The 14,270-nt window shown below is 49.6% G+C and overlaps 1 protein-coding gene across 1 annotated transcript in view; it reads right to left on the bottom strand.

Moving 5' to 3' along the window:
- Positions 1-14,270, bottom strand: part of LOC149352703 (neuropilin and tolloid-like protein 1) — a 273,532-nt gene that overhangs the window by 33,939 nt on the left and 225,323 nt on the right. The window contains exon 4 of the mRNA XM_089581925.1: positions 6,264-6,287. Coding sequence (XP_089438051.1) covers positions 6,264-6,287 — 24 coding nt within the window. The remainder of the gene's footprint in view (positions 1-6,263; positions 6,288-14,270) is intronic.

The raw sequence follows: 14,270 nt of genomic DNA, 5'->3' as shown, positions 1-14,270 counted from the left end.
GTGCTGCACCGCGAAGGTAATGGAGGCTCCCAGAAAACAAACGAGGCGCCGGTAAGGGAGGGAATTTCCCGGGCTGCGCAGGGTGCCGAATCGCTGGCCGCGGTCAGAGCAAGGGGCAGTCACGTAATGTTCACCACGCACGCACTCACGCACACGGCGCTCGTATATAGCCTCTTGATGCGCGGGCACCTGCGGCCGCTACGGCCGTAGACGCGGAACTTAGCGGCACGCATTTGCCATCCATATACGCCAGGAGCGCCCCAGGGACGCATAAACAACGCGCCCGCAACCAAACAGGCTGACTATAAAGACTCATCTCAATCTGAGGGGGCGCCTGTGCGGCCCTTATGCGCCGGGATCGATTGATTATACCCGCCGCCGCAGTTGCTCTTGCTGGTGCGACCACCGCGTGTTACTACAGCTTCGTGGCATGCGCGCGCGTGCCTCCATTGAGCGCATCATACTCTGGGCTGTCGGCGCGAGAGCGAACACGCCCAGACCACCTGGGGTTCCGGCGGCGCGCGCTCGAATCCGATTGACGAGGTCAACCGAGCCGCTCTCGGGGCCCATTAATAATGACCAATTTTCGCCGAGCTACTGCAGCCGCCGCCCGGGAACTCGCCATGGGGGAGGCCTGCCGATGATGCAAATAACGGCTCAACCGCACTCGCTTTTTTTTTTCTTCTTTAGACGCCAGTAGCGCCGCACTCTCCGGAGTGTGGTCTCTAACGCACCGCAGCCGCAGCGTCGTTTGGCCCGAAAGGCTGCGGGGGACCACCGGTCCTGCTCGGTCTGCTGCCGGCAGCGGTGTTTCATTTTAGCGCTAGCACACTAAAGCGTGCTGGAGGCACGAACAACCCGCGCGGCAGGATTTAGCGGGGTTGTTTCCGCCCTGTGCTTCACGGCATGCCAAGTTAAGAGACCTGTTTTTGCTTCGTCCGGAGCAGTTCAAAACTGTGTAGACCCTCACATGCGCGAGCGTGCAGAAAAGAAGGAAAAAAATTCGCTCTTCAGTTTGGTATGCATTATGCATAGTGTGTGCTAGATGGATCGATGATTCAATTCTTTTTCTCGCGGCACAAACGAAGAATGTATAGCCAGTGAGCGGAGATACAGTCCGTCGATTTCGCGTAGAGAATTCGTGCACGTGACGCGTTCTGCGGTGGTTGTACGCGGTAAGTGCTGGCAAAGGTACAGTCAGCCCGTTTGAACACCTTATGGCTATTTTTTTTAATCATCTAAGAACGCTGTCTCCAGTCCTTCACTATTAAGGCGAATGCCTTTAACGGCTCGTACTCGCGGCCACGACTCTGTCCGTTGCATCTGAAGTGAAAGTCAGCTAGCCATCACTAGTCACAAAACATGACTAATTAGCCATTAACCAGTCATGACTAGTTAGACTAGTTAGTCATGACTGGTTAGTCATGGCTAGTTAGCCAATAACCAGTCATGACTAGTTAGTCACCAACTAATTAGTTATGACTAACTAGGCATTAACCAGTCATCAACTAATTAGTCAGGACTAGTTAGTCATTAACCAACCATGACTAGTTAGTCATGACTAGTCAATCCAAGTCGCCCCATAGCCGCCTCGTGTGTGCCAACGGCCGTGCGGCCAAAGTTGCGTGGAAAGGCTTTCGCCTGGCGCACTTTAGATCGTCAAAGTGCCGCCTGAATTTTTTATCGGTAGCCCTATCAGCGACAGGCCTTGTTTAGGCGCTCCGGTTTAGCCGAGCGGCGGCGTACGTACCTGAACTGTTTTTACTTAGTTCTTTGGAACCAAAGGCCTGTGGTAGCCTAAAAAAAAAAAAAAACGAAATCCTCACCTTCTTTATTTATTTACACATAAATCCTGTACCTTTTTTTCCCTCCATTATTGGGTTTTTATGCCCTTTACTGCCGGAATTCAGAGCGGTGAATATGGGCTAGTGCTCGGATATTTTTCAAAACATCTTTAGCGTGTTTTTCGGCGGTTAATTAAACTAACAAGACCTCGAGTACAAAATGTCGTTCGTAAAGCGCTACCAGTGGTGTACGCACGAAGTGAACTATCTATGTGCACGGTCGGTTTTAGTAGACTATTCGTGCGCGCAAGACATTTTCATGCATGCAGACCGTATTTGTTGGTAGCACTACGTGATACGACCTCTCGAGGCTCTACCTGCAAAAGGAGCGTGTCCTCGCGACCGGCGTCATGCTATAGGGCGGACCGGCTGACACAGAACGCAGTTTTGTGTGCTTTTCTGAGCTGATAGGCCAGAGGGAAAGAACAAATTTCACCAGTGCTTACTCTTGCTGTACGTCGCAGAACTCGGCGAGAGCTGAGCCTGCTGACCAATCACCAGTCAGTTTTTATATCACCGCGCAACGACAACTGATTTCGTGACTAAGGTTCCTCTGTCAGTGATTGAACATTATTGACTTTACGCGTCGTGGTTTAACAGCGCCGCCTCGCGGCTAAGCATGGTTTGCAGCGTCCTCGCGTGTTAAGCTGACAGAGCGCAGGGGCGAACAATGTGGCAACGTCATCCCGTGCGCGAGCGCATGTCCTAGAAAAAAAAACAAAACAAACTGCTCTTGCTCTAAAAAGAAGCGCGTCGGAGCAACCACAACCGCCAAGGCGACAACGACAGATGCTCCTTTAGGAGCAGATATACCCTCGCCACCCTCACGTTTATTAACTACTGGGTTACCGCAAGCTATAGAAATCAGGTCGCAAAGAGGTAAAGATGAAGACGCGTATTTACTTAACATGGCATACCATATGTGTAAAAAGGGCGCTTGCGCTGTCTTGATAATGACGCTGTACTCCAGGCACTGGGTAAAGCTGTTCATAATGTAAAACAGCGCAAACTGCCCTTAAAGCGCGAGATCAAGAACTTTCAGCGCCATTTCTTGCCAAGCAGACTAAACCGGATGGGGCGACAGGGGCTGCGGCGCTAAAATTTAGGGGCGTGCGAATATTCGGGAATTTCGATTACCGAATCAAATATCCTCCTACTCGATTATTCGAACGAATCAAATTGTGTACACTGAAAATTATTCGGTGCGAATTTAGTATGTATTCATGTTTTCGAATACACTGACTTCGTGTTGCGACCCCCCAAAGGCCGATACAACCGTAACTGCGAAAGCAGCGCTGCAGTGTTGCTCATGATTGCTTACGATTGAATATTCGCACAAGTAGCGAATATTCGTAAAAATATTCAATTCGTATTCAAATCGGGTCTCTCACTACTCGATGCGTATTCGATATTGTTTTACCTAAATATTTGTATTCGATTCGGTTTGGAAAAAGTACTATTCGCACACGTCTACTAAAATGTCCTAGAAGCATCTCTCGATCTAATAAAGGAAACTGACGGCCGATCTCGACACCTGGAGTCGCTTTAGTACAGCACAATATGCTTCATGAGTGAAACTTTAGAAATTACTACAGACGGTGCATTCGAAGGAGACCCGAAGGACGAAACCATTTACTACACGTTTAGACAACTGATGGACTTTTAAATGACGCCATTTTTCTTCATAAGCACCCGCCGCGTTGGCTTAGTGGCTTTGGCGTGCACCTGCTAAACCCACCGTAGCGGGATATAATCAGGGCTGCTGTGGTCGCATTTGGATGGAGACGAAATGCAAAAACGCGGCCGCCGCGGTGGCCCAGTGGTTATGGTGCTCGGCTGCTGACCCGAAAGACGCGGGTTCGATCCCGGCCGCGGCGGCTGGAATTTCTTTGGAGGAGAAATTCTAGAGGCCCGTGTACTGTGCGATGTCAGTGCACGTTGAAGAACCCCAGGTGGTCGAAATTTCCGGAGCCCTCCACTACGGCGTCTCTCATAGCCTTAGTCGCTTTGGGACGTTAAACCCCATAAACCAAACCAAACCAAGCAAAAACGCGCCCGTGCTGTGCGATGTCAGTGCCCGTTTAAGAGCCCCAGGCAGTCGAAATTAATCCGGAGCTCTCCACTACGACGTCCCTTTTATAACCCACGTGCAGCTTCGGGACGTTAGACCCCACGTAGCATACCACCTTTGTCTTCGAATGCACCCCCATCGCCCTCATTTTACTTAATGTGCGTGATTCTAATCGGACAACGCCCGGGAGCAACGTGCCACACATGCTTAGGACCGTGTTGTGCATAGAAACGTTCAGCGTCCTTGGCCTGCGTCCTCGGTACGAGCTCTATACGTTCAGCCTGAGCTGCATTACAGCGGACGCTCTTTATGGGAGGCCTCCCTGAGCGCCCATCGCCATCCCGCCACATGCGTTGAACAGGAGCACGCATCTCTATGTGCTTGGTGCTGGCTCGCTCATCCCCACGGGCCAACACGTTCGATTAGAAAATTTCACGTCGCGATAAAAAGAGCTCTAAGTCAGCTCGGAAACTCGCCCCGGCAGTCGCGGGAGCCGCGCGGTTCTCCGATTGCTGAAAACCGATGTTCTGTCTCCGGCGCATACGCCGATATCTGGCCAGTGCAATTCAGTGTCCGTATTCCAACGTGCGTCCCTTCGAAATCATCCGCTTCCGGCGTTTTGGCCAGTCAGTTGTCGCCGGAAGAGATTCTCGAAAGGGACGCAAGTGGCCCTGAACGCCACGTTCGCGCCTGCTCGCGTCACTTGCCGCGCGCATGCGCAGACCGGCTCCGGCATAGGCGCGATCGTGCAGGTGTCGAGCGCGTACGCCTCGGGGGTGCCCTTGGATTGGGGGCTGGGGTTGAGTCTACTCGGCGCGGGTGACGGTGAAGCACAGCAGAGACTACGAGGGGAGTGCGATACCGAAGAGACAGCTTCGCCGGCCGGAGCATGTCGTTGGATTCTAACGAATTCAATCGCCTGCAGATGCAGAACCACGACCACACGTGCCTCAAGATTCAACGCCATGTTCATGGCGATGGACGAACTGATGCAGCTCGTGCCGCTCCCCGAAGTCCCCTCTCCGCCTTAATTTAACGATTTACGCAGCATAGCGCATGCACTGCATAATTTATGGCTTTGAATAAAACACTAGTGTTAGATTTAAGTGTCTTGATAATATTTTACAGATCTGGTACATGTCGCAAGAAAGCAGCCTCACTTTTCAGTTCTTGTCGACCGTTTACGCAGTCGTCAGTCAGAGGTTCTTAGCATCGGCATAAAATTCTAGTTATTAAACAATTTCTGTGAGTAACAATGGCTGTGTATGCATTTTGCACAGCTGGAAGAAACTACCGCGCTACTCCATCCACCGGCAAATGTTGACCCTTTTTTCATACTACCGAATTTTTTTTTGTGGCTTAAAAAAAAGGACAAACGGAAGCAATCTCAGCGTTGGAATGACTCGACTTATTTCAATGTTATGCTCTAAGGGGAACGCTAGCGATGGGCTCTAAAGGCATTTCGCGTTTTACAGAGAAGCCGGCATGGGGCCGCAGGTGAGAAGGTGCGTATATTGTGGGCGTGCGAGCACAACGCCGCAGGTATTTGGTCACCACTGACGTCAGACTTATGCCGGTGCGTCCTGACAGAAACGAGCACCCACATGAGCATACAGGGAGGCGAGCCGTGTGTGAACACCTTTTCAGAGCAAGCTCTGTCTTGAACTACCGCTTGCGCATGTTTATCGGCGCTAAATATTCTCATGGATTCAGTACCCGCTTTCACTGCACCTGCGCATTTTAAAGCCGCGGAGAGCGCCACTGTTCTCCTCAGATACGCACTGAAAATTGATTATGAGGAACGAAAGGCGCAGCAGCAGCAACTGTCTCACTCTCGGCGGACGCCTCGACCGCGGCTCGAGGGAAGAGATGACGGAGGAAATGAAAGAAAGAAGGTAGAAAAATGGCGCCGTAATGGAGGGCTCCGCATTAATTTTGACCATTCCACTGCTGGAACTCAGGTCGTTGAGGTTACCCGCGCTGCCGCAGTGGATAGAAGGTACGAAAAAGCAACCAGGCACCTCTCCTAATGTAACCTGGCGTGAGAGTGGTGCGAGGCTCCTGCCTCGTCTGCCTTGCTCTCGTCACCTTGGGGGCTATGCGGGTGAAGAGTGAAACACTCAGTCGAATTTCTGGCAACACTGCTTGCTAGATCTCACTATCAGGAAAACACAAGAACAGTTGCAATGCAAGCTGTTCAAGCGAATAGAAACCAGACACCCTTCGCATAGCAGCAATAATAATGCCATACTTATGGTACGACGAGCGTCGGGCACGTTCAAGAATCAGTACTGAACGTGGGAGTGAGAAATACAGCAATATAAAGACAAAAAAGATACATTTCTTACCTTCGGGTGGTGGCTCATGGGTCTCTGTAAAAGAAACAGAAAGAGAGAAGGCATTGGTCGGAGGTTAGGCGTTGTAACGGGTACAGATTCTCTCCGATGGTGTATCGAGTTTAGCACATAGTCCCCTTGTCTGTCCCACATCCCTCACTGATATATGACATTAAAATCCTCACATAACGAAAAACCAGCTGCATTAAATGGGTCCTGGAAATCACATCCTAGCTCGCACGCACCCGTAACAAATGAAGCACTTTAGCCTGTAGAGCTCTCTTTGCTGCAGAAAAAGACCACACAAGCACTTTGGTTCACCTCATGAGATGGCGTCAGGTGTGCAAAAAAAAAAAAAGAACTGAATAAATCCTCCGTACCAACTTTAAGCTACTCTCAGATGACCGAAATCCACTAAATGATCGATCATTCGACCACATTCACAGCCTTCACGGTACGCTGGCGGCTTTCAGATTGTGTCGTCCGGGCTACGGCATCTCATACAATTAAGGCACTTCTCTAACCAAGGGAACGCAGAGCTCGCAGAACATAGGGACCGCTGGGAAAACCAGGCATGCAGCTAGCCGGACAGGCGCAGCTCTTGACCGGGCCGACCAAGTTTCGTTGCCAGGATTCGGTGTCGCAGAGCACCGTTTTGACCGGAGGCAACGCAGTACACTCGTTGCGCGCGTGCCGTACGGCCTCGCCGACCGGTTTCCTCATGAGCGAAAGGAGATGTTTACTGCAAAATGATGGGAGCACCGCATACATTTTAACCCGAGGGCGCCGCCGCCAAGGCAGACGTCGAACATCGTATGGTGCCGTCACGTTAACTCTGTTGACTGTAACGACACTTTTTTCCTTCTGAATATTTAGAGAACTCATTTGTCCTCTTTCCTAGACAACGGCGGTGAATATTGCCCTGCGATTGATCTTAGGCGTCAATGAACCGCCATCGTTTTGCCATGGCATCAAGGCTGCACAGAATGCGGCGGGCGGTAGGCGAAATGCCGATATGTGTGTTACACTTCCATGCTGAAGCCTCGTTATGCCCTAGTTTTCATCTGCTTTTTCTACCAACTGCCTTTTGTGTCACCGGTTCGAGAGTATAGATGCAAACACCTTGGGCTCCCACACGGAAGACGCTAAAGATCAGCTCTTGATGCGCTATAGGCAGCAGGAAACTAACGGACTTCTAATTAAGTGCCTCTTTTCCGCTTCATTTTTCTTTCCTCCGAATGGTGCTAACAAAGTTTCTTCGAATGAGCCGAATCTTTCAAGGCAGAGCTCACTAAAGAGAGTCCAACGGACTAAAGGTTTCCTTTCTCGAGATAATTTTTGTGTCACGGCAATAAATTCCTTCGCGTTGGCCACTTGGCTTGAATATTTTATTTGCTTTTTTTTTTACCCTTCAAAATGCGCGCATACATTTTTGTTTCCGAAGAAAGTAATCCGAAATGAAATAGGGTGCGAACATAGAAATTTCACCCAAATTTTAATATATTAAAACCTGCGCGCCCCTTCGACTAGGTCGCATTTCTCCAACAAGGAAAACAAGGCCGAGTAAGAAAGGGGCGGCTTGCTAATGCGAAAGGTTGAAGTGCAGCTTTGATGATGGAGAAATTAAGTAATGGTTGTATTTTGTGGGATTTTGCAGCCTCTGCGTTTCCGATGGGCACGCGTTAGCCACAGCCTTCAAAAAACTTCATTTTTCAGGCTGTTCGCGTTTGTTAAGACATCACCTTGGACCTCGTTTGTACGCAGCATGGGGATGGGCTGTACAGCATGAGGCAAGAAATCACTGCAGAAGGAGCCTTTTTCGGCTAACGCAGTGACGAAGCATTAATCGGTTCAGTGGCCGGCAACAGCAAAATGCTTGATGCCGGTGGTTGTGGCTGTGCTATATAGCTTCGCTAGTAAGCGTTAGTGTACCGCAACCCCACGAAAATTACATATGGCAAGCCGAGATTTGGAATTTTTAGCTTAATCATCCCTCTTTATATCAACAGATATCCACAATTGTCGAGAGATTATCGTCTATTCAATTACCCACCTTTTCTTTCACCACTTCAAGTGGCACACGCTTGCACTACACTAGCTTGACCAACAAACAACAGCGAAGCAGACACGAACTGCACTCTCGCGGTGTTATAAGCCTGTATCGCACAATTATCGCCCCGTTCTGATCGCTCCATAAAACGTCTATGCGCATTGCACTCTCGTTTCAGAGCCTTGCTACTGCCCTGTGCGCCTTCTTCCTTTTACTGAGGACGCCGCCCGAAGAGGAATTTACCACCTCCTCACCAGTTCCCCAAATACCGAGTCTCAGTAATATATGCTTCATCACCATCACTATCCCTTTACTCCCGCTGCCTTTGCAGCAGCGGCGCATCCTCTCCGGGACTGCATTTTCGCCGGTGCCCCACCTCAGTGCCACGACCGCTCACTTCTCTGTCGGCGTCACCAGAAGTTTTTTTTTTTTCTCCCCCGGAAACCTGTACATCAGCTGCCTTGATGTACTTCGGAGCGGCGGCTCTGCGGACTTTCGACACCGAGACTGGACTGACTTTCGTGATCCGATACAGTCTGCCACGCCTTCATCAACGGTTCGGCAGTGCAGGGCGAAAGTTTAGGCGTACATTTGCTCACTGAGTTCATAACCCCCGTGCGGTGCACGGTCTCGAAAGCAGCGACGGAACCGGTAATAAATCGGCGGTGAGGGACGCGGCGAGCGGCTGTGCGGTCCATTCATCATGCACGGAGAGGGGGGCCTTGGCGTTCCTTGCAGACCCAATATATGCGGCTGCTGACGAGCGACCCGCGGCTCGAAGGCGGCGCGCCGCGAACAATGCCAACCGGGCAGGGCGGCGTTCACGTCGATTGACGCCGAATCGATTTCCGTGTAAGATGATCGTTCTTATTAACTCAACGGCCGTCAGACACACTCGCGAAATGAAATACGCCTCCAGCGCTGACGTTCGAGCGTACACTGCACTTCCAGTCTGTGCCTCCGGCATGGGACCGCCAGAAAGCAGCGCTTGTCTGAGAGTGTCAGTGAGCTTCTTTGGCAACACAGGAGAGCGCATTTTGCATTCTGAACTTTTCAGTAGAGAAGAACAAGAAAAGAAAACTCAGTGTCGCCTTGAGGACTCAAACAGCGGCCTCGAACAACATTCTGGCCTTGCCCAGGCGGGTAGTGCGAGTCGCCGAACAGCACCGCATATGTATTTGATTTAAAAACGCTTAACGATACGCCGCGAGGCTCTAAAAAAAAAAAAAAATCATTGCGTGGGTCAACCCGGCAGCAGAGGCCACATTTCGATGAGGCGAGATGCAACACGCCCGTGGAATGAGGTTTCAGTGCAAAATAAATTTCCTCATCTGGTCAAAACTAAACCGGAGCCCTGCACTGCGAAGTCTCTCACATCCAGGTGCACGTTTCCATGGCTAACTGTTACTGGCACGGTTTATCACCATTGCTTTTTTCGAGTCACGTGACTCATGCCGATATACACAGCTGCCGATCCAGAGCTCTACCAGCCATTCCGTCTTCAAACGCGAGACATTTGGAAGCGAATTCAAACTTCTTTGATTGTTCACAGCTATATTTATGCACCGTGGCCTGCTACACATTCGCTTACTAAGATACGTTTTTCCCACTGTGCAAAATCAACGCACAAAGAACGCCATTAACAAAAGACAAGCAATCCGCTTGCTGTGTGCTGCTGCCTACGGCCACCCCTAGAATGTTTCCCTCTTCGGGCGTCGGGCGGCGCCAGGGTCTACGGAGCTTGAGAAATAGAGCGCTCGAACAGCGCCCTTCGGTGTGCATATACGATGCTTAGCGTTTCCTCCTGAGCTAAATGCAGGTTTTTGATGCATTAGAAGCAAACCACAATCTGCATGAAAGCACATGCGCGATTCGATATTAACTCGTAAATGGTACGAACACGCTCCGCACTACGTCAGTCAGGCGCTGTAGACAAATATGCGGAGCACTGTACAGGCTGATTCGCGTTTTAAAATTCGGTTTTAATATTATTTCCCTAATGGAGTAGCACTGCTGCCCCATGGCTGACTGCTGTATGCGCTTGTAGGTTCCGAAGCGCGTCACGGAGATAGCGAAATGTATGAAACCGATTCGATACGCCGCGTGTCATGCCGCTTGCGAACCATCGCACATAGAAAGCACTGACACATACAGCAACACTAGCGACACACAGCGGCACGCAGCCCAGGGCCCGTATCACGTGCCACATTCATGGCAGCTACAAAGCAACAATTCTTTCTCCATTCATTATTTTTATTTTGTTCACACTCTGGGCTTAAGTTACGCCACACCCCCTCCGTCACCAGGCTCGAGCCAATGGCGATAAGGGAACGCAGGGTGTCACTTCACTAAATCAAAAAGAGCAAAGAGAGAAATTAAATAGAATCGGTAGGTATATAATACAGGTAGAGGCTCAGCCACAATTCAGCTGTTACTAAGTGCTGCTTGGCTCGCAGTAAAGAAACCACCTTTTGGGAAAGTTTTCCTACCGCACTTGAGGTAGGACAAAGCGCTGCAACGCGAACGGCGAGTATACCTCAACGATGCCAGCACGCTGCGCGACAACGGATTGGTATGCTGAAGTTGAATGAACTGCTCGATGGGTCTCGTTAGGCAAAGCTTGCTTCGTATCGAAGGCGCAGCGGACTGCTCGTTGGCATTGGCTTGGGCTTACAATAAAAGTTGTGCTACAGTCTTGTAAGCGGTTTCCCGCCAACACGATCATCTTGCTAGAAAATGAAGGTGTGGCCGATTTCCGCGACGCCTTCAGCAGTGAAGCGAGCAGCCCAGGCGAGCCGCCGCTGTGCGGACGTGGGCAGAGATGTTCTTTTATCGCAGCTCCCACTCCTATCTGCAACTCGGCATTCGTCGGCGAACAGCCCGAATGCAGCGACACCAGTCCTGGGAGAAGCGTGCCTACATGTGCCGGCTCTGCTTCTCCGGTACGACGAGTCGCAAGCGGCGCGTTGTGCGTTGCGTCGGACCGATTCGACGCTGGCGAGTCCCCTCCTAAACTCTTGGTGCGCTCGCTGGAGGCCAATACAATCGCGCGCACTTGGCTGCAGAGCACACTGTGCGTGGTTTTCGTTGAAAAAAGCTCCGAAATCGATATTTAATCATGTACATCTCGGCTTACTGCAGCCACTGCTGCCTTGACTATACCATTTGTGTTAAGCAACATCCGAATTGCGAAATAAAGTCGAATGTTTACGCTGTGGGAGCACTGTCTGTTGCCATTGTTTTCAGGCCTGCTTGAGCAACCGACAGAAATGGTTTCCAAGAGTTAGCTATGGTTTTGGCGAGGATTAGGAGAGATTGCAGTGGTGTTTTGGCCTGGTTTAAGCGGAGTTACCGCGTGGGCAGCTGCTGTCACAAATAATCATTTCATCTTACAAAAACAGAGGAGGGGCGAGCTTTGCCTGTTCATTTCTTTCATACCCAGCAATTCTGGACAAAAGCATTTTTGAACAGGAAACGTTTTATGAACACAATTTTTTCGCATAACCTAAGATTTCACTACAACAATCAATATATCCGCAGATCACCCGACGGCAGTCTTAAACTTTTTTTTTCCTATTGACGTTTCTGCTATCGTCAAAAGCGCTGCCCACTGGTTTTCTATGCGAGTCTTAACTGTTCGATGCGATCGATGGAAACACTTTGAAAGAAAGGTTTTGCTACATATCCGAGAATGGATCATTTCCTTCAATATTTCCGTAAAAGTATGGTACAGTTTTCCAATTTTCTAAATTTTTGTCCGAGAATGTTGGACATTTTCGCCTCTCGTTTGTATCTATTTGATCGCCTTAATGCTGCTGATCACTGGGCTAAATGAGGTCTCGTAAATAAGCAGAGGTAGAAGATTAAAAAATACTTAGTGGTCTAATCCATGCTACGCTTATATCACCCCATTGTGGGAATGCATTCGTGCTGTTCAGTGTGTTAATCGCATTCATACGCAAGAAACACACAAGGAAAACTGTCACTAAAGAAACCTTTATGAATTTGTTTCGTTACGTCACTTGTGAGCAGCCAGCGATGACGTAGCGTGTACGACATATCTGCTCAGAATCATCGTCTGGTATCGGCATCTCGGCGCAAGCAATTGTTTATAATTTCAGTTTCTTTCCAATTGAGTCAAGAGTTCCAGGTGAGCACGGTCTGGCGGATGAAGGAACGAGGACTCTATAGCGTCGGCACAAACATACTGATATTCCTGGTTATGCACGCAATGAGCCAGCCAACCAGACCTGCAAAAATTGTCACACTCGAAGAAAAATACGTGGGCACTGCACAAGCACGTGGGAGCGCGGACATCGAGCACTTGTGAGGGAGGCTACGAACGTGTATACTCGAACGCAACAGAGAACGCATGACAAAGAAAGACATTCTGTGATTTTTGCAGTGGTAGACATGTTTTAGGGCTAACAGTAGCCAAGCCAAGTAAGATATTTCGTCTTTCCGGCATTCCTACGGCGGATGAAGCGCCCTTTCAAGACACTGGCACAGACGGCGGCGCCAGCTTTCCCTTTAGGTAATATTTAGAAACTGTATGGCGCTAACGCTAAAGACGAATCTTGACGAGATGGTGAAGCTTTTAGGTGTACACCCGGCATGTGTTGAAGGCAATGCCACAAATCGTAGAAATTCTCACCGCGCTCCTGGCTTCCGCACGTTGTCAGCTTTCTCTTGTGAGCGTTCGTAACTCGTACTCAATAGCCAGCAAGCTCTGACGTGTTTAATAAAGAAAATAAAGCAAGCTCTGGCGTGCGTCGAGGATACTGACCTTTTTCGGTCAAAACCAAATTTCAAAAAGTGAATTTGGCCTACGCTTATGTTTTTTTTTTTTTTAAGTTTCAACAGAAACCTTCAACCCCTAGGGATAAGACATAAATATGTCGAAGCACTAACGGCACTGTGAGGTCGTCGTACAGTGAATGAAGTCAGGTAAGGCCAAGTATACGCTGCTGGTTCAGCAGCACGTTTGAAAGAACTAGCAAAAGTTACAGTGAGGGGCCAGTATCTGTAGAAGGTACTCGGGATTGATTTCGTGTACCAATCAGATATTGTGTGAAAGGTAGCTCCAAAGCTCACTCCTGCCGCCTCGGTCTACCTTCGTGCGTGAAGCTGTCGCGACTTTCAGTAACTGTTTTCGAATAAAGCTGATTTTCAGTCGCATGTAAACATATCCTGGATAGCTATCTAAGGCCGCAACAGTTTTGTGCAACGAACATCCGCATATCTCGCCAAAGCTTATAGTTGCCAAGCGCATGATTGCATTCGACTAAATTGGGGCCTCTGCAGCCAGTGGTGCGTGGCATATTCTCGCTATCCAGGCTTTCATTTGCGGCAAATGACCATCGTTCGTTGTCCAACGGTTTTATTGAGCTCGGTTGTATAAAGAAGTAGGAATCCGTTGCGAGGCCTCGTTTTAATTGCCCCCAGCAGAGGGAGCGGCGACAGCGCGGCACATTCTCTCCGAAGGAATATCACCCAGTCTCTGTACGCGCCATTTACTCACTCGTTCGAGGCATTTAACTCAAGAATCCGCGCTTTAAATCTCGCGCTGTAAGGTCCACGGTGGGTGGTTTATTACATCCTCACCGCTACGCTCGATTTAGCGCGCATTCTTCGCGAAGGAAAGGAAGAACCACGGTAAAGCACTATGCAGCAATGCCGAAGTGCAGTGCTGACCTATATACACTCAATTTCTGGCCGTCAGCGTTTCATTTAACGGAATAAAGTGCGATGTGAACTGAAGTGACAGCGTAAAATTTCATCGCTTAATGAAACACAGTTTTTGTTTCTGCTCTACGAGGATTCCTTGCGGACGAGAAAATTATAATGCCTGTGGTGAAAGTAATTCGCGTCCCCCTACTACCCATTCGTCGAATTGCGAAAATCCCTCGTTTTGCTTAGTGCTTGGTGGGTAATAAACAGCTTCTTTACCAAAACAGAAGAAAGGCGTA

The sequence above is a fragment of the Amblyomma mixtum genome, chromosome 3, assembly GCF_055824585.1.
Source record: "Amblyomma mixtum isolate Tamu chromosome 3, ASM5582458v1, whole genome shotgun sequence".
In the NCBI taxonomy this organism is placed as follows: domain Eukaryota; kingdom Metazoa; phylum Arthropoda; class Arachnida; order Ixodida; family Ixodidae; genus Amblyomma; species Amblyomma mixtum.
The sequence above is the reverse complement of the archived record's forward strand: the minus strand, read 5'-3'. Positions and strand labels throughout refer to the sequence as shown.